Source organism: Impatiens glandulifera, chromosome 9 (assembly GCF_907164915.1).
Source record: "Impatiens glandulifera chromosome 9, dImpGla2.1, whole genome shotgun sequence".
NCBI classification, from domain to species: Eukaryota; Viridiplantae; Streptophyta; class Magnoliopsida; order Ericales; family Balsaminaceae; genus Impatiens; species Impatiens glandulifera.
This window is the reverse complement of record NC_061870.1, coordinates 36,187,320-36,212,014: the sequence shown is the minus strand read 5'-3', so window position 1 is coordinate 36,212,014 and position 24,695 is coordinate 36,187,320. Positions and strand designations below refer to the sequence as shown.

General features: G+C 31.6%; 4 protein-coding genes across 5 annotated transcripts; 1 reads left to right on the top strand and 3 right to left on the bottom strand.

Moving 5' to 3' along the window:
• Nucleotides 1–23: 23 nt before the first annotated feature.
• On the top strand, nt 24–857 carry LOC124915103 (glycine-rich protein 2-like). The gene has a single exon (XM_047455761.1). The coding sequence runs from the start codon at nt 105–107 to the stop codon at nt 570–572; it is 468 nt and encodes a 155-aa protein (XP_047311717.1). The 5' UTR covers nt 24–104; the 3' UTR covers nt 573–857.
• A 4,155-nt stretch (nt 858–5,012) lies between these two features.
• Nucleotides 5,013–9,569, bottom strand: LOC124914830 (secretory carrier-associated membrane protein 2-like). Its single transcript, XM_047455443.1, has 13 exons — nt 9,312–9,569; nt 8,708–8,785; nt 8,190–8,291; nt 8,022–8,084; nt 7,218–7,251; nt 6,951–7,073; nt 6,426–6,488; nt 6,228–6,321; nt 5,874–5,919; nt 5,711–5,778; nt 5,575–5,623; nt 5,422–5,487; nt 5,013–5,330 (listed from the first exon to the last, which is right to left on the bottom strand). Exons 1-13 carry the CDS (start codon nt 9,366–9,368, stop codon nt 5,244–5,246), a joined length of 930 nt encoding a protein of 309 aa, XP_047311399.1. The 5' UTR covers nt 9,369–9,569; the 3' UTR covers nt 5,013–5,243.
• A 275-nt stretch (nt 9,570–9,844) lies between these two features.
• LOC124914829 lies at nt 9,845–14,277 on the bottom strand. Of its 2 annotated transcripts, XM_047455441.1 has the most exons (16): nt 14,010–14,277; nt 13,765–13,833; nt 13,563–13,670; nt 13,195–13,230; nt 12,987–13,097; nt 12,813–12,896; nt 12,598–12,716; nt 12,202–12,303; nt 11,792–11,911; nt 11,641–11,706; nt 11,144–11,210; nt 10,659–10,712; nt 10,473–10,568; nt 10,353–10,385; nt 10,235–10,261; nt 9,845–10,156 (listed from the first exon to the last, which is right to left on the bottom strand). In XM_047455441.1, exons 2-16 carry the CDS (start codon nt 13,792–13,794, stop codon nt 10,004–10,006), a joined length of 1,206 nt encoding a protein of 401 aa, XP_047311397.1. In that variant the 5' UTR covers nt 13,795–13,833; nt 14,010–14,277; the 3' UTR covers nt 9,845–10,003. The 2 variants fall into 2 exon arrangements, with proteins under 2 accessions (XP_047311397.1, XP_047311398.1); XM_047455442.1 differs by lacking the exon at nt 14,010–14,277 and having other exon boundaries at nt 13,563–13,686; nt 13,765–13,824.
• A 3,007-nt stretch (nt 14,278–17,284) lies between these two features.
• Nucleotides 17,285–22,005, bottom strand: LOC124914146 (protein STRUBBELIG-RECEPTOR FAMILY 3-like). The gene is made up of 17 exons (XM_047454635.1): nt 21,912–22,005; nt 21,622–21,761; nt 21,344–21,473; nt 21,190–21,261; nt 20,964–21,029; nt 20,792–20,863; nt 20,627–20,698; nt 20,467–20,538; nt 20,327–20,392; nt 20,160–20,225; nt 19,665–20,059; nt 19,083–19,453; nt 18,696–18,970; nt 18,375–18,513; nt 18,021–18,142; nt 17,763–17,919; nt 17,285–17,677 (listed from the first exon to the last, which is right to left on the bottom strand). The coding sequence occupies exons 2-17, from the start codon at nt 21,701–21,703 to the stop codon at nt 17,615–17,617; spliced, it is 2,220 nt and encodes a 739-aa protein (XP_047310591.1). The 5' UTR covers nt 21,704–21,761; nt 21,912–22,005; the 3' UTR covers nt 17,285–17,614.
• Nucleotides 22,006–24,695: the final 2,690 nt, after the last annotated feature.

Here is a 24,695-nt window from a genome sequence, read left to right as displayed (position 1 = left end):
ACCGTTCTCTTCCCACTACATAAATGCATGATAGCTTTTTTACTTCACATCATTCACGCCTCATATTTCTCTCTCTCTCTTAGACTCAGTCAGTCGACACAACAATGAAACCCTTTTCCATTTTACTCGTAACCTATTTGATTGCCACTGTCTCTGCAACTGCAACCCGATCCGACCCATCTGGTTATAACTCGGTGGAAGCCCAGTCCAAAGCAAAGGCTAATCAAAACAGCAAGGGAAACGGCGGCGGCGGCGGAGGTGTCGGTGGTGGGTTCTTCGGACCAGGAAATGGGTACAACATACCCGGATTCGGGAGCGGGTGGGGAAACGGTGGTGGGGGTGGTGGGGGATATGGAGCCGGGTATGGAGGACCTGGGGGAGGGTATTCGAAAGGCGGGACTGTGAGATCGACTGTCGAATGTAAGGAGAAAGGGCCTTGCTATAAGAAGAAGCTGACGTGTCCGGCTAAGTGTTTCTACTCTTACAGTCGTTCCGGCAAGAATTATGGGTCCGGCGGTGGCGGAGGCGGTTGCACCATCGATTGCAAAAAAACTTGTACTGCCTATTGTTAAGTTATCTAACTATATATAATATATGTATAATGATTAGTGATGTATGGTGATCCTTGATTTCTTGTGTACTTTTGGTTCTAGGAGATCAATGCTCTGTCTATGTGTGTGCGTGTTTTTTTTTTTTGTTGTTGAAATTTGGTGGGCAGTAGTGATGAGTGATGAATATCATGTATCTTCATGATCAGTTGTTGCTTTTTCACCGTTTTCTTTGCCTGCCATTTGTATTATGTCTATGCCTTAGATTGTGGAAGATATATTTTAATAATAATAAACTACTATTAATAAATGACTTTGTTAATGTTATTGCTAGCTTCTTTATTATTATTTTTTAAATTTAACTATATTTTAAATATTGTATCAATCATATTAACTCCCTAAGTTTTTCAAAAGTTGATTTATGAGACATGTTTTATTTTGTGCTAAAATCAATCAATAGTCGAGATAGAAACAGATAGAAACATTAAGTTTTTCTATAGGAATTCTAATGCGCAAACAAAAATAATGTGATAAATTTTATCTCGATCGAAGAGAAAGTTTATTATAGTGAACTGAAATTTCTAAAAGTATTGTCAAATTCTATAAGGTCTATTTAAAAAATCATTTATGGTCAGACCTAAATTGAATGATATAACTTTTGATTCATTTAGTACAACGCAAAAAATATGTTGGAGGCTTATTTACGTTAAAAATATGTTGGAGGCTTGTTTACGTTGGAATAGGTTGAGGAGACCATTACGAAGTGTGGAAGTGATAAAACGCCAGGATGCGATGAGTTTACTTTTATTTTTTTAAGAAGGCGTGACATTTCCTTATAACTGAAATTATGGAAGCAATTGATTATTTTTATCGTTTTTCATCTTTTTGATAAAAGTTAAAACTCTACTTTGATATGTCTCATTCGTAAAACTCTAAAAACGATTTATGTGAAAAATTTTAGGCCTATCAGTCTCGTTTCGTCATTTTATAAGATTGTCGCAAAATATTTGATCAATAAATTATAGAGGGTGTTAGAGATGGTCATATCTAGTAATCAAATGACGTTCATCAAATGTCGTGAAATTTATGATGCCGTATTAACAACTAATTCAAGAGGTAAAATATGTACTTTTGTCAAGTTAGACATCAAAAAAGCTTATGACCGTGTCAATTGGGGTTTTTATTTGATCTAATGGACAAAATAGGAATGAGTGCGAAATGAATTGGTTGAATTAATTTTTGCCTCTCGACGGTTAAGTTTTCTATCATTATTAATGAAAGTTCTCAATGATTTTTCGAGAGTTTTAGAGGGATCATACAAGGTGATCCACTCTCTCATTTTTATTCGTCTTTGTTATGGAAACTCTCTAAAAAATGATGGTTTTCGCATAAAATTTAGGACTCATCCGTGGCATGAGTTGTGGGTCAAAAAGATATCCATTTGCCATATCACATTTGCTTTTCGTTGATTACACGCTCTACATGATTCATGCTACTTATATGAATTTTAAACACCTTCGAGATATTTTATGGTTATTCGGTGCATGTTCCGGTCTTCGAGTTAATCATAAGTCAAACATCTCTTTTTCAATTTCTGTTTCGAATAGAATAATGATAAAGTTGACAAATATGTTGGGGTTCAGAATTTGTGATCTTCCGTCAACATATTTTGGTATGTCATTAGGTGCTAAATTACGATCCAAGGTCTCTTGTGACCCGATTATCACTAAAATGAAATGTAAATTTTTTAGATGGAAAAGTAAAATAACTTTGAAAAGGTTCGCTTATCCTCATTAAGAGTGTGTTGTCATATATGTCCATATACATGATTTCGTTATTCATGCTCCTTAAGAGTGTGATAGTGAAAATGGAGAGAATAATATAAATTTGTATGGGAATCTTCTAACTCATCGTTTTGTTATCTAGTTAGTTGGGATATGGTTAAATGTTTTAAAGATCAAGGAGATCTAGATATTCGAGATCTTATTTCTTTTAATAAAGTTATTCTATCAACATTGTGTAGTAAATTTGCAATGGAGTCGAATAGTCTTTGTGATCGATAATCAACTCTAAGTATAATAATGATTGGTCTGGTTGGTTCACCAAAATGTATAATTATCCAGCGAGGTGTAACATTTGGAGGGAAATTTATCCTATGTGAAAAAGTTGTCGTGAGCAGTTTAGGTTCATTGTGGGGGATGGTTCTTCGATTAGATTTTGGGACGAAATTTGGTGTAGTGTCAAAAGTCTAGTTACGACGTATCATTAACTTTCTTACATTGCTATATGTAGAAATGACATAGTTAAGGACATATTTGATCCATGGTCTAGTGGTTTCGCTAGCCGAATTAGATATAGAAGAAGATTAAACATCATGGAAACTTCGTCCCATAATATAGTTATTTTTGGTAGAACATAAACAAGTGCCACCGTCTGAACATGACATTATGGGTTGACAAGATATGAATAGTTTCCATGTGAGAGATGGCTATAAATTGTTCGCTAAGATGATTCCATATAATTTTTATTGGAAAAAACTTTGAGAGTCAAAGATTTCATTCAATATCTCGTTCTTTGGATGAAGCGTTATTCATAGTGAAATTCACACATATGGTATGTGAATGAAAATGTTGTATTATGACTATGTGTCTAGAAGATGTTGAATCGGCAACTCACTTTTTGCATTGTTGAGGGATGACTAGTATTTGAAGTAATTTATGGAGTATTATTGGAATTCATTGAGTGATACCCGAGTCTTTAGTTAGTTGCTGGAAAGTTTGGATTGATGCGGTTGATATGATAGACCTACATATTTAGGTTACCATCCCAATTATTTTTTTGTAGACTATCTGGTTGGAGAGAAATCGTCAAACTTTCAATGATTGTAGTCGTCCGATGCGTATCATTGATAATATTATTATTATGTTTTCTGAGATTCGTTTAGAAAAATTAGTAGATTCTGTCGGGGAGTTAATTATTTTTTTTGAGAATTTACGAGTTCGATAACTTATTAATTATAATTTTTTTATTACTTATTTGTTGTTTAAACAAATTTTTTTTATTTTTAATATACAAGAATATTTTTTAAAAACAAAAAAAATTATAATAAATATCAAATTTTCATCTTTGACTAAATTTCTATGGTAAGATGATAACTCATGCATGGTCACAATGTTTTACAAGATCATTAATTATCTCACTCGATTTATTTATTAAATATTATATATATATATATATATATATATATATATATATATATATATTTTATCATTATATATTAATATTTTTTAATTTTTTAAAAAAAATCTCTTAACAAAATCACTAACAATTAACCTATTTAAATAATTACAACTTACTGGGCTCCAGGTACCCGGTAGAATTTTTTTTTTTTTTTTTTTTTTTGTATTATTAGTAAAAAAAATATTATTAATTTTTTACTTATGTCTAGTTTTAAAAAGTGATAAAAAATAATTTTAATTATAACTAAATAAAAATTCTAAATTTATATTTTAAACCATTAGGTTATAAATTATCCATGCTAACAAGCCAAATTTCTAGATTCTCCTTAGTCCTACTAACAAGCACGGCTTAATCAAAATGGAATAAAAAAATAATTTAAAGGAGAAAATATTATTATAGAGTTGGGCATATAAATTATGTAGAGGAATGATAGTGGGAGAATTTAAAAGAAGAAACAAGTGAAGAAATGACGTAATTCATCTCATTGGAAAAAAAAACTTAATTTTATTATTTCAATCAAACGGGCCATTATCTTTAATTCCCACAATCTTCAATCGTTTCTCAATAAATAATATATATATATACCTATCATAAGAATAAAGTCAACAAATCATACCCGATATTTATATATAATATATATAATATCCAAGCATTGACGCGTTTTTCCCAGTGGGAGTTGAATTGAAGTTTTGTAAAGAAACATTATTTACTAAGGAAATGACACTTTAAAAAAAATGCATGAAAAATGCAAATTTGTAAAGTATTATATAAGCCAATATGGAGGTATATACGGTATATTTATTTATAATACCTTAGTTAAAAAACTAAAATAAATAAAATCCAATAAAGTGAGAATTACCTTTGGCCTATCGATTAGAATTTATTTAATCAAAATATGTTGATGTAGGACTATTTTAATATTTTAATTAATTATGTAATTGATGAAATATGGATAGAATTAAATATGGTTGAATTTTTGTATAGACCCAAACCAAACCAAACCAAACCATGCCATATTGCATCAATAAATGCATCCAACCAACCTTACTTACTACTTCGACTACCTGTCTATTGGAAAAGAAAGGAAATATTTAGGGCACTGGGACAGTACTTCTTCTTCATTAAAATCCCTTGTTATTTTGTAGGGACACCCATCCATTAAGGAGGGAGGACTAGAGCTGGAAAACACACCCATCAACAGGACATTTAGAGGGACCATTTGCATTCTAGATTTCAAGTTTGACATATTAATAACACTCAAATAATATTATCTCATAGAAACAACTAATATACAGACAAATAGGAGATTGACTATCAGTTATATCACAAACTCATTCTACTTATCTACAATACGTGGTTCTTAGCATTTAATAATGTTTCATTCACTGACTGAAAACACGAATAAACCAAAATACAAATCTACATCAATATCATCAGATACAACACAGTACCTGATCATACTGCAGCTCTTAGTGCTCCCCTTGCAGCCTCTCGTTTCAATTCCGCAGCTTTCCCACTTCCTCTGAAGTACGTGTATACTTGCTGTATTATAATAATCCACAAAAAATTTTATTAGAAAATTGTATCATCATTCATGAACATAGATAGATATATGCATATAAAAATGTTGTACCTGGATAACATAGACACTCAGAACCGCTTCAAGACAAAACAACCCGAACCCAATGAAGTAAAATATCTGAAGAATTCATGGGCCAACAACAGTTTATTTTAGCACAAGTCTAGTCTCTCCTAATGCTTTCTTCTAAATAAGTAAGGAGCTTACCCCAACCAAAGCATTTTTACTTATCACATCCACAGCAGGCAGAATACCACTGTTCCCGGATAAAAAAAATAACAAATCAAAATCAATCTAGGAGACTAAGACCAAGAATAAGAAATCAAGATCTGCAAGGACTTACGTAAGCGATTTTCCTCTGAAAAATATCGGAGGTGCAATCGCAGCGAATATGCAGAAAATAATATGAATCTGTAGCCAGGATCAATAAACCATAAAACTGTATTATTTATACTAGAGAGAGCACCTAACTGTATAATCAACATGTAGAGCGAAGTGATGCTTACCATATAAATGAGGAAAAACCACCCGAACCTCAGGGCACTTTCATTCCTGTAATACGATATGCAATGTTACTACAAACTAACTTAACAAATGAAAACAGAACCCATGACAAGAAATTGAACCGGAATCGTACAAGATATTCACTTTTGCTGAAAGAAATTCATTTAAGATACAGTTTCCTCAAGAACCAACCCATCCCCCATGGAAACAAACAGTTAATGAAAAAAGTATAAACACTCCTATCATGCTTGTCTTTACAACCATAAATATTTTCACAAATAGCTTTTGTTATATTGAGCATGTCATCCAAATTTTTTGCAATTTATATTCAGTTAGAAGGTGATGTTTTTTATTACCTAAAAGCACGGTATAGTGGCCGATACCACAGAACGTAGGCTAATGGAACTCCTGATATGAAGTATATAACAGCAAGAAACCAGATCTTTACACCTGCAAAACAAAGATAAGGAAATCAATTTTCCAACCAAGCCGAGGAGCTGGGAAATTTTGTAATTTATAAGTATATAAACTACCACAATATTATTTTTACTAACCGTCAATTTTAATCCATGCAACAGTCACAGCTATTACATTCCAGAAGAGACATAAGACCAGTCCTGTACAATCAACAGAGTGATAAGAACTAATATAAATTAGTCAGATCATCAATAATTTGAACCAAATAAACTCTACACTCTTCATGATGAACAACATGGAATGAAAGTGCGTTAGAAAATAAGCCCACCCTATCTTCACCACTTTGTTGTACTACCTCAAGATGCTCTTTTTTAACTACTCTAATATATATATATGTAGCAGAAAGAATATTTAAAATCCATTCATCATTCAGAGACCATTATTAAGAATATTTACCAGACATTAATTTTCTCAAAACACAGCCAACAAAATGCCTATCAATTGTAGGTTGTATAAAAAGAAAGAGGGGGCTTGCATACAATGATTTAGTGCAATTTTAAAAAATTGACTAGATCATAAAAAAAAACACGAGATTCTATATCTAGAACAAATTCACAATTAAGAGTATATAATTCCAGTTTCACCAGCAGAAGGCAACCTACCCAGCAGTGTCGTAAAAGCAATATAACACAACCTCTGTAGATGGATTGGTATTTCATTTGCAATATCATGGTGTATGATTGGGAAAAATGGCGGCCAATTTTTCTCCTCTATAACAATGCCAGCTGCAAAGTAAATGTTGGAGTAAATAAATAATCGACATCAACCACAAGAAAGTTCAATAATTTAAGGCGGGTCAGAACAAGTGTCCAATTAAAGAATGGTAAATAAGAAGATAGTAAATGTCTTGTTAAGCAATTCCTATTTACCTCTCGCAGCAGCGTCCTCTCTCCGCTTCAATTCCTGCGTAATTAAATAAAATAGGCAGAAGACAATGAATAGATGTATGGGGAAAAAGATGATATGTGTCACATTAGCATCCAATGAAATAGATCAGCAGTCACTAATAGACAATACTAGAAGGCAGAAGAGGATAGAACCCTACACGTTGATGATGGAGGAAACAATTGATAAAAAGACTGGTGCATCTATATACACTTTTATGTGAGTGCTTTAATTTAAATTTAAAAACAGTTATTATAGATATCTGTGATAGTTTAAATTTGAAGTAAAAAAATGAAACATCATAAAAAAAAGTTATTTAGAGCACTGGGCAGAATAACTTAAGTGTTAATTTGTAATCCGATGTGTTTGTATTCATTTGTTGTCATGTTTCCACTTTTATTAAGGCAAAGGTTTGTTTTGCCTTAATTTCAAACTCATGTTGATTTTTTCCCTTTGGGGTTTTTTAATGAAATAAAGTTTGTCGTTTTCCCAAAAAAATAAAGTTATCAAATGATAAAAATTAAGGATATCATTGAATTGATAATAAAAATAGAATTTATAGGCATTAGTTTTTTCAATGACTCGTGGTTTGCTAACATTTCCATTGACATGTATACATATGATAAAGAATTGCAGCCAAGTGAGCATCTAATCAATTTGTATCAAGTGCATGAAGCAAAACACGATGCATCTCCAATTACAGAGAAAATGTGCATTAAGGAAAAAAATTACAAAAATCAGGAATAATTCAGTCAATCATTAATCAATCATAATTTCAAAGAGAATACCTGTTCTCTCTTCCTTAGTTCTGTATCTTTGGCTTGTAGTTCCCTCTCTTTCTTTTTCAGATCCTGAAAATTAAGAAATTTTTACTACTAACAAAAAGAAAAAAAAATTTAAAGAAGCATAAGTTCATAAAAGTTGCTTAATCTCTTCATGAATAATAAAGCACATACTGTAGATGCGCCAAGAGGAATATCAACTGTAGCATTACGATCATAGTTGAAGTCCACAGGTTCAGGAGGAAGAGGGGAAAGCCTTGAGTTTGTGGCCGTATTCTGGACATTCATTATGTAAATCAATCAGCAAAAGAGCAAATGAACTAGCATTCATAATCACCGGTAAGTTATTCATGCATACAGCATTAAATCAACTGTCTACCATCATTACTCGCGCACATGGCATTAAATCTAATTAGATAATTACTATATTGGTAAAGTTCACAAAGATATGTGAAACTGTACACTTAGAAAATCAGAGTATACATGTATATATTAAAAAAGTAACACTGGTAAAGCAATTATAACCTAGCGTGATAAAACATGCATATAGCAAATATAAGCTATTAAATATAAACCAACATCGACATGTTTCATCCTTGAAAAACAGAAGGTCTATGACAAAATATTGACATGATTAACAATTAAGCATGAGCAGAGACAGAAAGGAAAATCGGTTCAGCAAGTCAACTTACTGTTGTATAAAATGCACCTCCACTGAAATTAGACTGCCCTGTTGCTTTTGATCCTTTTGCCTTACCGGATGCTTCTTGCTGTTAAGATATACAGTTAATAAGTCCCGGTGAAATCATGTTAAAAAACGATGAAGAACCTTATCTGAATTTGAACAATAATGTGTTTCCTTTGCTAATTGATGTTTTGAGGTTGTTTAATCATAAACCAAATCTGGAACTGAACTAAACTAAAGTAATTGAGGACTATAAACATTTCTGATCATATCATACTAAACAGCTAAATAATTAAAGTTGTTACCTAACTGATAACTTACCATCCACAGAAATCAGACTACTCAAACATCATAATAGAGAGATGAACTCATTTTCAAAATAGAAACATTAAATATCATCATACAAATAGGAATCATCGATTCAGCAGATCAGTAACCCTAGAAATCTGAATTACAAGGATCTGAATTATCTTCAAATTGAACTTTTCACCGCTAACGTTTTAGTTACACATAATAGTAAAACAATACTCAGGAGCAGCTACTCGAGTTCATATTCTAATACACACATATGCAGAGAGAGAGAGAGAAGGCTAGTTAGCACAGAAGCTTACAGAAAATGGATTAACGTCTTCTTCCTCGAACGGATTTCGATCATAGCGACCAGCCATAGATGAATGACCGTGTAGTACACAAAGAAGGAGATTCAAAGAAATTGAAGATGTGAATATATATATGAAAGAGGAAAAGCTCCCCCCGGTAAAAGGAATTGAAGACCCCAAGATAGACTTGACTGACTGCCCGCCTTAAACAAGCAATTTTAGAGAGAGAAAGAGAAAGAGACAGGGGACTGGTCTTGGTTCGGCCGGAAGCCTTAAAAATGTCAAACTTTCCTAAATTAGTTTTGTTTTTCTTTCTTATTTATGCTCATACTTAAGCTGCTTTCTTACTGAATAAACAATGTCACAATGAATTCAACTAAAACGCGGAAAGATCTCCTGCGTTTTACGATGACAATTTTTAATATAATCTTGTGACCGAAAGCATTTTTAATATTTAAATCTTGAAATGTATATTCAAATAAGTGAATAATCAAATAAGTATAATGAAGAATTCAAAATGAATATTCAAAGTGATCAAACAATACTTGTAGGCCATGGTCATTGAGAAACTTCCATTCCATGTTTTATAACCATTGAATTGTCCTCTACTACGCTAAAATCAACTATCCTAACCTTTCCTTTCCTTTCATTTTAATTCACGATAAATCTAACCTAAAATTAATAAATAAAATTAACAAAAAGATTTACAATTTCTCGGTAAGTTTGAGAGAACCACTTCGCCTCCTCCGTTTACGTTTACGTTTACTAAAAGGATCAACCCAGCTCTTGTCCTCCTCCGCCGCTCGTTCCCATCGCTTCTTGAACATCTGTAGCTCTATTGTTGATTGTCTCCTTACCTATTCAGAATGAATCACCATTTTAGTAAAGTTACAATAATATAATGTAAAAGAAAATAACTCTGTACAGTTTCTCACCTCAGCTCGACCGTTAACTGCTCGTCTCTGAAAATGTAAATTGGAACAAAACAAATTACTTTAAAAGTCATCACTATTATTTATATATGGAGAAGAAAGATAGGTGAAAAAACTGTACCTTAGTTGATTCATTAGAGTTTGTATTTGTATTCTGCTTTGAAGGGAATAAATAAATGTAATATTAGAAGCTGAAGAAAAACATGCTCCTCTTAAAAATAATGGTCTAAATAATACTGACCTTTTTACTAGTACTAGACAAACCACCCAAAGTTGGAATGCCCAGATGAATAACATATTCACTATCTACTATGCCAACTTTTTTAGTTCGATCCCCCTGCCAAAAAGATTCCAATTCAGAATATTAGAAAAAAAAAATTATTCATTTCACTCCCAAAAGATAAGAAGAACTAGAGAAAAACATCACCTGTGCACAATATCCAAGTTTCATGTCCATCCCCCAACCATGAACTAGATCATTCTGAAAATTATATAGATAAATAACATTACTGGACAGTTAGTTTCATATAAATCAAATTCCTGGTCATATAGATAACTAATTTTTGGGAGGACGATACTCTCCAAACAGAACTTTTTACATGCTTCTACCAAATACAAAGAACAGATGTCTAGTAAAGTTGTACAGATTTACATCATCCCTAACCCCTATAAGATTGTCATGATAAGTACTTCTTCATAAGAATCATAGTATATTTACTACAGTCATGTATCATCTTTCTTGTACTTTCTGACTAGTTAAAGTTCTTTAAACAAGTGTACTCAAATATCAAAATGCTAACATTTAGGCAGCTATTAAGTTTTAGTATGATTTATGGAAGCCATGTTTCAACATATTCACAAAGATTTTGCTCAAGTATGTGGAGGTTTGGGAGAAAGTATGAAAAGATTCACCTGTATCAGATGCCAAGCACACTGCCAAGCAGATTTTGAAAACACTGGAGCCATTCCTTCAACGAATCTGTGGGATAATGGAGCTACATTTGTGAAAATCAACTTCAAAACATATAATAAACTCACACATGGCATCAAACAGTTTAGATGTTTATCTATGTCTAAAACCTGAAACACCAATGTCATCTGGCATTAAACAATTCCCTTTGTTTTTTTTTTCTTATTAGACATTTTCCAAGTCATTTACCAGAAGAAAAGCATTTACTAGAGCGTAGCACCATGTTTCTAATACCTTTGTTAATAAGACAAGGAATAAAGAAAATGAGATTCTCCAATAAATTGGAAAAGAAGAAAAAGTGGTAAATATGTCCTCCCTTTATAAGGTAGCTCAAGGAACAATTAGTATGTGGGCCTTCATCTTCGCAAGATATGGAGCAAAAAGGAACTAATACAACCACATAAAGAGAATTGAAGCAGAAGTATAATATATAACTTACCCGGTGCATGGTGGCCCCTCACTAGCTTCTGAACAATTTGTACCGCCCCTGGCTTCCCACACTCTTCTGCATGGAGTATAACAAGCTGGCATTATTACAGGATCCTTGATAAGGAGATTAGTTAAAATACAAGAATTTCCACATTATGGACCTGTGAAATTTATTTTTCTTCCTCCTGATTGTAATTTTATGATGTATATCAGTTGAATTTGATGGGTCTAATGCTGGCTGAGATATTTCAAGCCCTTCTGATTTTACAATTTTCAAGTACCTGAGAAAATTACAGAAAACCATAACCTGTCAAAAATGAAAAAAGGATAGGGACCATATATATGCTGTAGGAATCAATGAATAAAACTCGTGAATTGATCTAAACATATTTTGTAATATAAATCTGGACAATTTTGGTTATACATTTGATCAGCCTTCTAAGGACAGAAAAATGTGGATGAAGGAAGAGTAAGGAGAGCTTTTGATTGTCCTATGCTAGGAATAAGATGCAAATGAATTGCTACTATTCAACTTCAAACATGAAAACCGAATACGACCAAGGCAAAGTACCTTCCAGGATGAAACTTCTCCACTCCTAAATCTTCATCCCAGAGAAATATGTAATCATAAACCGAAACAACAGAAGGATGTAGAAAGCGTTTAGCAAACCACCTGCAAGCATGAGGTCAACTATGTAAATTTGCATGGATTATTCGTAGACACAAAATAGAACTTAACTACATATCGAAGTTTCCATTTTTCAATATTGCAGATTGTGTCACTGAAAAGAAGTAAGCACCTTTACTCCATTTATTATGTAACACTTACCTAAAGAGGTATGAAAACACAGTTTTACAATGATACACGACAGAGATCATACAGCATTTATTACAAGTCCCTCCCTTTATGGGTTGATGATTTGGTCATTTTGGGAAGATATTTTTCGAGGGAAATGTTAACACTCACCATTTTGTCTGGTTATTTACTGCTATATGTATGGCCTCCCTACTCCACGGAAGATCACTCCATTCATTCACACGACCATCGTAATGAAATAACATAATGGTAAAGTTCTCTGCAAGAAACTGTATTTTCACCAGGATTAGTTGATGACTATCATAATACTTTGAATGCTATTGAATTATATAAATGTAATTGCTGCTCATATTACATAATTATACCTTCTGCGCAACAATATTGACATTCCTCTTTTGTTTTACACCAACTGGCATAGCCAACAAGTTGTGAGACCTGGATTCATCAACCTACATTTTTTTTTATCAAAACCACAAGTTTATTACTGTTCTACAAGTGCAGATAGAAATGGCAAAAAGGGGACAAAATAACTAATTCACCTTTTCCCTGGAACTTCTAGGTGACCACAGAGGTTTCAGCTCTAAATCAGACCTAGCTTGTATGATTCCGCGTGGTAAGCCATTTAAGCGTTTAGAATCCACACCAAAATCCTAGACAAAATTATTCAGGAAAGGTTCAATTCCAAGAGATCGCAGAATTGACCATGGTAAGGCAGTTAGAGGAAAAGGCTACAAAACGATTTCTTACTTTAAATGAGTAGAACGGGTACAGCCTTGACTCAATCTGGTAAACAGAAGGTAAAAATTAATAGATACCCATGAGAAGGACCAAAAAAAGTGTTTAAGAAATAGAACTGTAATTGATCTCATTGGAATATTAGATATTGGCACACTAAGCATAAGTCCGAACACTACTCTTATCTGAAATCTCAATTGACAAATATCCTTCTTGAGACAAACAGCTAGATAAAAATATCATATGAAATCAAAGAATTGGAATCCTTCGAGGGTATCATGTATGCGTTTTATAGCAAAACCTTCTAAGTTAAAAAGGCTACCTCAAGCTGATTACAAATTTTATGGCATAAACACTGGACATCATAATTTAAAGCACACCTCTGCCTGTTGATATTGATAATTGGTTGTCCTATATACAACGAGCAACATAACCATACAAATTATCACCATAAATGGAAGCTGTTTCATCATCCTTCCTTGTATCCCCTGCATTCAGATACATCTATCTTCAATTGAATCCAAACAAATTTCGGCTGATTCTAACAACAATAAATGAAATTCAATAGAAAAGATTCCTCACCATCCATATCCATGACTTAAGAAGCTTCATATGCCAAAATGTCTAGTGTCTCCGTATTCTCATAACAATCTGCATCGCAATGAAGAAAATAAATACAGAACCTAACAGCAATTGTTACGAAACTATCACAGATTATTATTACTGAAACTATATTCGAAGAACAAAACCTCTCTAATACATAAAAAGGCTTTTGCATGAGTATCAATGAAAGATGAACACACAAAGAAAGGAGTAATTGTTTGTACCTATTTCAGCCGATCTATCTAGCTAGTCGCGAAGAGAATCAAATTTCCAAGAAATTTGCGGCAGAATCTTCAACAATCTGTAGAAAAAGGCCTAAGCTCGGAAATCAGTATGAGACAAATTACTGAAACTTGAAAGAGCCAACTTATATGTCACAATCAACAGCCCCAGCCGAATGTATGTGGCGAAAACTCCACGTTCCACGGCGAGAGAAAGGACTTCAGTTTTGTAGACCCTCTCTCTCTTCTTCTAAGCTCAGAATCTCGTTAAATTCGGCCTGCAAATTTTAATAACACTACATCATCGCCATTATATATGCTTATTTTTCAAACATTAGATTACCTTCCTATTTTGAAAATATTATATATTTCTGCTTTTTAATATTTTAAATATATATATATAATTTTTACAATCAACAACATAAATAAATATAGTATATAATCTTCGTTATTTTATTTTCAATTATTTCAAACATAATATTTAATTGACTCATTAAACATATATATCTCTCACCTAACTACATTTATTTACTTGCTTAATTAATTTTTCCTCTAATATATTTATATTTTTTTATTTAATATGAGCAAAAATTTATCAACTTATTAAAAATATTTAATCATATATAAATGATTTAAATTTAAATTAATTTAAATCTTAAATATTATTTTATTTAATATTATAAAATATTTTAATAAATAATTAACAAATATTTCTTTTTATTTAAATATGTATTAAAAATAAATATTAATATATATATATAAGTTAACACTATAATTATAATAATAATAAGAAGAGTAATGATGATAAGAATAGAAATTTAGAAAAGATAATAAAGTGACACATTGAAAAAAAAAATATATTTATCTAATACTTTTTCTTTCTTATTTTTCCGTTAATTATTCTTTCTTATAATCTATATATATATAATGATGCTTAATTTTTAAAGTGTCCGGATTGCCGGGTCGAGAGCTGTGGTTAATTTGGATACTTGGGTCGGATTGTGGGTTGACCCGTTTTTAAATTTAAAACGGTTAAAATTAAAATTAAAAATGCTAGAGGTATGTTTCGAACTTACAACCTAACAAAACAAGTACAACTCTTTAACCAACTAGGCTACAAATACTTTATATTTTAAATTCAACACCAAATTTGATAAACGCGGGACGTTTTAATATTAATATAAGTTCAACTTTTTAACTAACTAATATATAATGATGTTGAGTAAATGAATATTTGTGTTGGATTGTGGGTTGACTCACCCATAAACTTAAAATGGTTAAAAATAAAATAAAAAATGTTATTCGTAATTTTTTTTCACGGTTTTTATATTATACTCGTGCAAATGCACGGGCTAAATGCTAGTTATTCTAATAATAAATAGGTGAGAAAATAAATGAGTCATTATTTTTAATACTACATAATTTAGATAAACGAGTTAATTTTTTTTAATAGATATTTAAATGATTCAATAATACAAATATATATATATATATATATTAATTTTTTCTAATTAAATATGCACATAGAAAATGAGAAATAATTAATTTTAATTTGTTTGCTTCTGTAATTATTTGAACACTAGAGAAGAAATGTAGAAAATAGATACTCATTAATCCTCTCCTAAATACATTAATATTTCTGATACACTAATATTCCATAAATGTGAATTATAAATATATTATTTATTACTATAAAATATTTAATGAATTGCATATAGATAATTAATCAAAATGTTAATCAATTAAAAGTGGTTGAACCTAAAGCCCACTTATAGTCAGTATTATGGATCTGTTCATAACTACTTTAATTCCCTATATATATATATCATCAACAACAACTCATTTATGATAATTTATGGACTTTTATATATTTAGTCTCTTAGATAAGACATTAGATAAGACATTTATAGGTGAGTTTTTAAAAATAGTATGACAGAAAGAATTACTAGGTATATATATCATCATAAATTTTTAATAATACTATAGTCCAAGATACTTAATTCCGAAATCTAACATGACTGAGTACATTACAATTATCAAGCATTGATTAGCGTGATCTGATTTGGAACAATTATGGCTTGTAATTAATTAATTAATGAAATGTTATTTTTACGAGGAACATTTAAGTATAGTTTCTTTAAGCCTAAAATAAAATAATTAAATTTTTATATCAAATAATACATAATCATATTCACATTGATCATGTGAAATTATCAACTGCCCAAGTAGAAGGATCCGTCGTTCACATCTTTTTCTAGGTCAACAATAATATAAGTGGTATAGAGCAAAATAATAATAATAATAATAAAAGTGATAAATTAAAATATTTAATTTGGACTCTAGCCATCCTTCTTAAATCCTTTTTTATTAATTTTATTCTTTCTATATATAATTTTATATTTAACTTAAAATATAGTCTCGGTAGGATGGATTACCTGCAATCAATTAATATTCTTTTCGATAAAACTAGGTTAACTGTTCCTTTGTGTAAAATAACCTTGGGCCTCGATTGATGAAAGGGTTTTTGGGATAAAACTCAGTTTTTATCCCAAAACCCAATCATCTTATCAATCATCAAATCAAATAATTTTATCATTTAAATACCAAAATTACTCTCTAATTTTTTTCTCCCTCTCTAAACCATCATTCTCTCACTTACACCATATCCTCTAAAGTCAAAGGGTAAATTAATCAACAAATTTTAAAAACCAATTTTTTCTTATTTTTTATCAAACAAAGGGTTTTTTTTTTTTTTTTTTGGATAAAACCCAAACAAAACCCAAAAAAACTCTTTCTCCAAAAAAAAAAAAAAAAAAAAAACCCTAGGAGCTGGTTTCATGTGAATTAGTTGTTTTCAAATAAATTTTATTAAATCAACCGACCTCCTTTAATAATTTAATCAAACATTTAATTTAATTTAATTAAAATATCAAGTTATAGTAAATTGATATTTTTATAAAAACAATTTAATTTATGTAAAAAATAAAGGAAAAAAAATGTCATATTAAACCTGAACAGCTTACCCAAAAAATATACTAATATAGTGCTGAATTTTATATAGATGGATATCTGATTTATTCAAATGAAAAATAAAATTATATTATTAATTTGAAATTATTATTATTATTATGCATGTGTTTTTTTTAATTAATTATCTTAAAATTTTATTTTATAAACATATCAAACATGAATATAATATTACATGTAATGTTGTACACAAATGCCATATCCAAAAAAATGATCAAAACGATCTAATAATTCAATAGAAACAATATAATCAAATTTATATTTATATTAAAAATAACCCAAAATCACCATGTGAGTCCCGAATCCCCACATTGCGTTTGAATATAATGAATTCAGGCTTCCAAGTTAGAACCTCCACTGGTTAGTTGTCTTCAGCATTAAGATTAATAAATTTAGAACCTCCACTGGTTGGTTCTTGCTTGTCTTCAACATTAATATTACAATTTAAAATCTTCACATTATAACTTAAAACACAATAGATCGATTGAATATATTTTACAGATGCACAAAATGTACTAGCTACCTATAAATTACAATACAATAATTCCTCAGCTTCCATCCATTTGGAGTTCGCCCCCTACTTAGATCACGTGCAAGAGGCTCTCAACAATTTCAGACATTGGCGGCCTGAACTCCGGCTCAGCCTAGAAACATAATTACAAACACTTATATATATTTTCTTAATATAACAATGCGCATTTCATCCAAAGAGGAGGAGGAGAGATTAACCTGAATACAACTGAAAATTATGTCAGCAAACCGTGACAAAGACTTTGTAGGGTACGCTCCATTCAATGAAGGATCGACCATTCTTGACAAGGAGTCAATATCGTGAAGCTGAGGGACTGCCCATCTCACCAGAAATTGCTCTCCTCTAGGCCTTGATCTATAAGGAGACAAAACTTTTCAGAATAAACATTATAATATAACCACCAACTATAGTTAATAATAATAATAAAAGAAGCTTATTTATTAATATTGGCAGACCTGTCGTACGATTTTCGACCTGTAAGAAGCTCTAACATTACAACTCCGAAGCTATACACATCACTTTGGCATGTATATGTTCCTGATTCCACTTCAGGAGCGCCATAACCATTTTCAAGTAACTGATAAGACAAAATTATTATAATCATGTGCGTTGATTGACTTCAATGACAACCAAATTAGAGAACCCAAAACCATGTTGGTTTCCTACTGTAACTAGAAGTGTCAGGGCCAACTTTCACTTAGAATCGAAGAAGTCATGGTGGGAAACCCCTTGGGGTCCAAGACTCTTAAGTATATAACAATAGATTAAAACAGGGATGAGTGAAGGACTGTAATAAAATGGGTGATTACCTGTCTTAACAGCTCAGATGGCATTAGAGGAGCCAATCCACAATCTGAAACGCGTACTGCCAGATCATCATCGAGGAGAATATTGGATGATTTCAAGTTCTGATGCATAATGGGTGGTTGGCAAACTTCATGCAGGTACCTTTCCAAAAGCAGGAAAAATTAAGTATCAATCCGATGGAGATAAGAACCCGTTCACACAAAAAGGGAAATTAACAAGATGATTAAAAGCTTCTGCTTGAGATTCATTGCCAACAAGAAAAAGAATAAATGAATTGTCTGAAAGAGGAAAGAACAGCTTATAAACATATCGGCTCTACGTACTCTAAGGCTCGCGCGACACCAAGAGTCAACCGAACTCTGGTTTTCCAAGATAATTTCTTGTGGATGTCGTCAACATCCCAATGCAAAGCCTCGTGAAGAGTCCCGTTTTGGCAGTATTTGTACGCGAGTAATTGCTGGTCATACTGGGAACAGTAACCCACAAGCTCAACAACATTAGGGTGTTGAAGCTTAGACAAATGAGACACGAGCTCAAGAAAACCTTCACTACTCAATGGCGTGGAAATCACTGTGTCCAGCTTCTTGACTGCTAAAAGCTACAGATTGTAGGGGAGATAGAAAAGAGAATCAATACAAGGGAAGAACCAGTGAACATGAAGGGACACATTCAAAAGGAAAAAGAAATGAGAAGTTTTTGAAAAAAGGTACCTCTCCACTTGGAAGTTCAGCTCTATATACAACACCAAGGATGCCTTCCCCAATAAAACTTTCTTCAGAAAAACTGTTTGTGTACTGTTGAAGCGATGAGACTGTAAAGATCCTCACAGGAATTGGAGCTCTAGGCATTACTCTATTTTGTGGAGGCTTAACTGAATTTGAATTTACAGTTGGCTTGTTGAGTGAAAAAAATGGAGGTGGTGGTGGTGGTTGCAGAAAATCACTATCCACACTGGACAAGTCTATCTCATGGTCCTCCTTTCGCATTGAGATAGAAGCTGTTCCATCATTATCTGACCTTAAACTTGCCTTCTCGTGTTTATGTTTATCCCCCAGTTCATGCCTCGCAGTTGCTTTTTTACCTGTCCAAAGTATCACAAGAATTTAGCTTCCAAGATTATATAAATATAGATTTAAAAATAAATACTTTTTTAACAAAGCAAATAGTTTCAAGTATATTTATTTCCAAATCCTATTCCATCTAGCACCCCTCCCCTTAGTCTTTCGAGCTCTGAACAGGAATTGCACAAAAGACAATTCCAGAAAAAAGGTCACGGGAGTTCATGAATATACCGGTCTTATTATTGTCAAGTGAGCTTGGAAAATAAGTATTTTGCTTGGGATTTTCTGCAGAATCAGAGTATTCACTTGGGGGGTCCTGTCTTTTCCCAATTTTACCAGAAGTCCGTCTTCTTCTGAAGCATCCACATAAAAACAGGCACAGTCCTACAGAGAGTACTACAGCTGTCAAGACTCCTCCAATAATAATCAATCTGCCCATTTTGGTCGTCCAAAAATTTTGTCCAGTTGACGAATTTGTCATGATGATGGTAGAATCTATGGGAGGGCCATTTTCCTGCCCTCCTCCCGCGTCAGAAGCAGGCGATGGAGCTCTTAAAGGAGATACAGAAGGAGGAAAGGAAGGAGGTGAAGGTATAATGGTTGTGTTGAAGGGATTCCCTTCCTTCCTGCATTGCAATTGTCTAACTTTAGAGAAGGGAAAAAGAAGCTGCATGCATTCAAATTTTTAAGTCCAATATGTAGACAAAATGTCCTTTTGCAACACACCTGAAATTTGGTACATTCAACAACTTTGCCGGAATTGGACCAGAAAACAGGTTATTTTCAACATCCCTGGTGCAAGATGAGTAAAGAGGTTATACGCAGAAAATAGGCAACTTCCAAATTATTCAATGGATGAAAATTGAAGTTTCCATGTCATAACAGAAAATTACAGGTCTTGGAGGGGAAGATCTTGCAGCACATCAAGTGTGCCAATAAGTTGATTGTTTTCTACATGCCTGCAAGCCCTCGAAATGTCAGTTCTTAAGATTCCGGATTGAAGCAATATTTAAAACCGAGAAAGATAACTCACAAAGCAGTAATAGATGACAAACTAGCCATTGAAGGGGGCAAGTGTCCGCTCAATTTGTTACTAGATAGATCCCTGTATCATGATTAATGCTTACAATCAACTATTAATGTATGTACATTAGAAAGGATTAAACTAAAAGATTAAAAAATGGTATTCTCACAAATTTGTCAAACTTGTCAGTTGTTGAAATGCATCAGGTATTTCCCCAGTTAAGTTATTATTGTCAAACAACCTAAGTGAAAATATCAGCTGAGTTTTAACCAGGAAATCCACGATAATATGAGAGAATCAATAACAATTGATGGAAAAAATTTGTGAAACTTACAAGTCAGTGGATTGGCCTAGTATAGATAGAGTTTCTGGGATGCTGCCACTCAATTGATTGCCCGAAAGAAAACTACACATGAACATACAAACAATTGTGATCCAACTTCACCTTTTTAAAAAAAAAAACTAACTTTAATGAAGTTACGTTTTAAAACGCAAAGAAAACATACAAGCTCCTGATAGTAATAGGCAAATTGGACGGAATGCTACCTCCGATGTGGTTGTTCCTCAAGTCCCTGCATCAGTCAATAACAAACAAATCAATCGATAAGTTTAGAAGTGTCAAAATGGAATCCACCTTTATCAAGTCTATCATTGAATGTATAGAATTTCAAACAATGAGTTCAGAAAATCATGATTTAAAATAACTGACATCCAAACTCAATTCTTACTTACATTAGTATAATAGAAGTAAAGTTCTGCAAATTATCACCTAGTTCGCCTCCCAAGTTAGCACCATTAAGAACTCTGTAAAACCGGAAATGGAGGTTCATTACAAATTTTGAATCATGAATGGAGTGCAAAGGGCAAAGGTAAACAGCAACCATACATTCCAGTGATATTGGCATTGACGCATTGTACTCCTTGCCAGACATCTACGCATGGATCCCCTCCAAACGGCATCCATCCGCGAAGAGGAGGAGATCCAAGTGCAGCATATAGACTATTAATTGCAGAAACTGAAAAACCAGATAAACAAAGTTAATCTTTCTTTTAACTTTCATGTATATATTTCAAAAGAATAAACTGAAAATCGCGTAAGCTAATTGAAAAATCAACATTTCACAGAACTAGACCGATAGATGCTAGTAGAATATGAAATCTCACCATCACGAGAATCAGTGAAGCCGCGGCAAGCATGAATCCAAAAAGCTGTAAATAGCAAAGTGAAAATCTTGAAATATACCATCTCTAGTGAAAGAAACTCTCGTTAATGCAGATGGAAAAGGTGGACTTGAGCGATACCCCTAGAAAAGGAAGATTAACAACGAAGAACATCATGAAACGTAAATTAATCATCCAGAATAACAGTTAAATGTAAACAAAATCCAGTGAAATCATGGAATTGTAATGAGAAACAGATGATTGAAGATAGATAATGATGAAGGAGCTCAAACCTGAAATAAAGTTCAAAAACAATGGATCGAAGCGCGAATCGCCGAAATAAAGCAACTGAGTAGAGAGATAAAATGTGCGCTTCAGCTGTCTGCTCTGCGACAAATAGTTCTGATTCTGCCCGTTTAATTTTAAATATATTTTATACTTAATTCAAATTCTTAATAAATAACTGATTTCATTAATTTAATTTTAAAGTTCATCAAATTATTCCTAAACATTTAAATTGAATTAGCTTACAAGTCAAGCTACTAACAATCAATACAAAAATTATTTTAACTTAAATATCAAGGTTAAACATAACTTATTTTTAATATTTAAATTTGTATGTATAAATTGCATTATATTCATTATACTATAACACAACCGACAATAAATACAAAGAAGAAGACTAAATGGCTAAGATTTATTTCATTACATCTTATAATATAATTCATTTTTTTTTATTTATAATTAGTGATGGCCCGCAAGTGTTTATTTTGTCAAACATTGAATCGTGTGCTTCATTTGGAAGTTAGCCACTATTTACGGCAGACTAAAAGATGTATGATTTGGTCCATTATCAACAGATACAGGACAGGAATTTTAAATTTGAAAAGATCAGGGGTGCAATTTGGTATTACTATAGAAATTTGAGGACTATTTTATATATTTTATTACATGTCTAAATAGTTGGTTGGGCTCTAGGAACAGGGGCTTTATGTTTGTTTTTTGTTTTTTTTATTATTGTTATTAGCAAATGGAGTTTTATTTAATTAGTAATCCAATAAAGTATAAACTAAGTGCCTTTTGATCATGACTTTTTGTATGTTATCCCCTCCCTTTTTAAAGGTCATATATATAATGCATATGTGCTCATAGAATAACTTTTTTTTACTAAATTGCTCTCATAGAATATTCAATAAGACTAAAAAGGTTACAATGAGAATACTTTTTTTTTACCTTAGTTTGCACAAACATGTATCTCCCATATAAAAGGATACAAAAAATTGAACATTCTTTTCTTCAAAATAAATCATGGTCACACTTGAAATTAGCCTGGAAAATTGGAGACCAAAGAATTAGTAAAACTAACCTAAAATTAATAAGATGAGGTTAGTTAAAACAAATATAATTTTTGTCACAATTACTTTAAAAAATTGTCACACAAATTAAAAATAATTTTATTGCTACTTAGTATAAAATATGAATTGAAATCAATTAAACTGTTTTAAGTGAGAAACAAATATTTTTTGGATAAATTTTCTATTATATGACAATTTTGATATTTTTATTATTATTTATGATTAATTGAGAATTATAATAATAATGAGTTATTCACCTAATAGATTAAGTGGTAATAAGGGTTTTATGATCAAATGTAAAAATTAAATTCTCAATTAAAATACCTTAAATTAAAATAGAGTTCATGATCATGTAAGATTAACTTCCAACATAAAAAAAATATATTAAATTAGTTTTAGAGAAAAAATATAAAACTACCATTAAAACAGTTGAGTAAGACTTATTACATCTTACAAAACATGAGAAAAAAAGTATCAGAATGGTACTATCCTTTTTTTTATTCATAAATTTTGGGTCCACAAATGGTTAGATTTTTGCGACTATTTTTAAAAAATGATCGATTAATATCAAAACTTAAGTGAGTTGGGCAAAAAGAAAAACAACTTATAAAAAAGTGATTTGGACGATGTCTTTCTAATGGAAGTCTATACCTAATTATAAAGACTTTGGACTATCCAAGTTCTTGGATCATGAAAAATCATATAATATTTAAGCTAGCAAGGAAGTAATCGGTACTATAATCATTCGGAGGAACAAAATATATATATAGAGAGAGGAGATCCTTCTTAATCTTTTTGACTATAGATTTTACCTTTTATTCTAATTCCTAACATTTTAATTTTATGTCAATAGAAACTTTTTTTTATTTTGTGTTATTTAATAATTAAAAAATTGAATATCTTTTAGCTTTTTAATTTCATTTCTTGTTATGTTTTACCACCTTTTTTTTTTATCATTACAATATTTTTTCGAAATTCATTTCATTTTTCAAAATAAAATACTTGTTTTAAAATTTTAAATATTTGAAAATAATAGTTATTATTATTTATTTGTCATTTATTTCCTTACATCAAATATGTATATATATATATATATACTTTAATAGTATTTATCTTATTATAATCACTAAGATTTTTCTTATTATTTTATTTGTTTATTATTTATAACCAAATCAAATTAATAATGGATGATAGAACACAATATTACCATGCAAATCAATAAAATAAATACCCATATGAGTTGTCTAATCAAAATGTAAAGAGAGAACTGATGGGAATAAAACCAAATATCATATAATGAACTCTTCACACATTTCCTTTCAACACTAGAAACTCACAGCTCTAATCATAAATTCATTTTCTAAAAAATATCTCTCTTATACTCCAAAATTTTCACAGGATCTATACATGGAATTAAAAAATTCATGTTTGGAAATACCTAAATTCGGAGTTGGGATTGGACCAAAAAAAAAAAAACAACTACAAACTTCATTGAAAACACTTATTTTGTACTTTGTTGATTAGATATATATAAAATAGTTGAAAGTAGGGATGTAAATGAGTCGAGCCGAGCCGAGCCGAACAGTATCAAGCTCGAGCTCGGCTCGTCTGTTATATATTCGGGCTCGAGCTCGGCTCGAGCTCGTTTCGAGCTTTTATAATCGAGCTCGAGCTCGGCTCGTATGAATTTAATTGAGCTCACGAGCCGCTCGTATTCGGCTC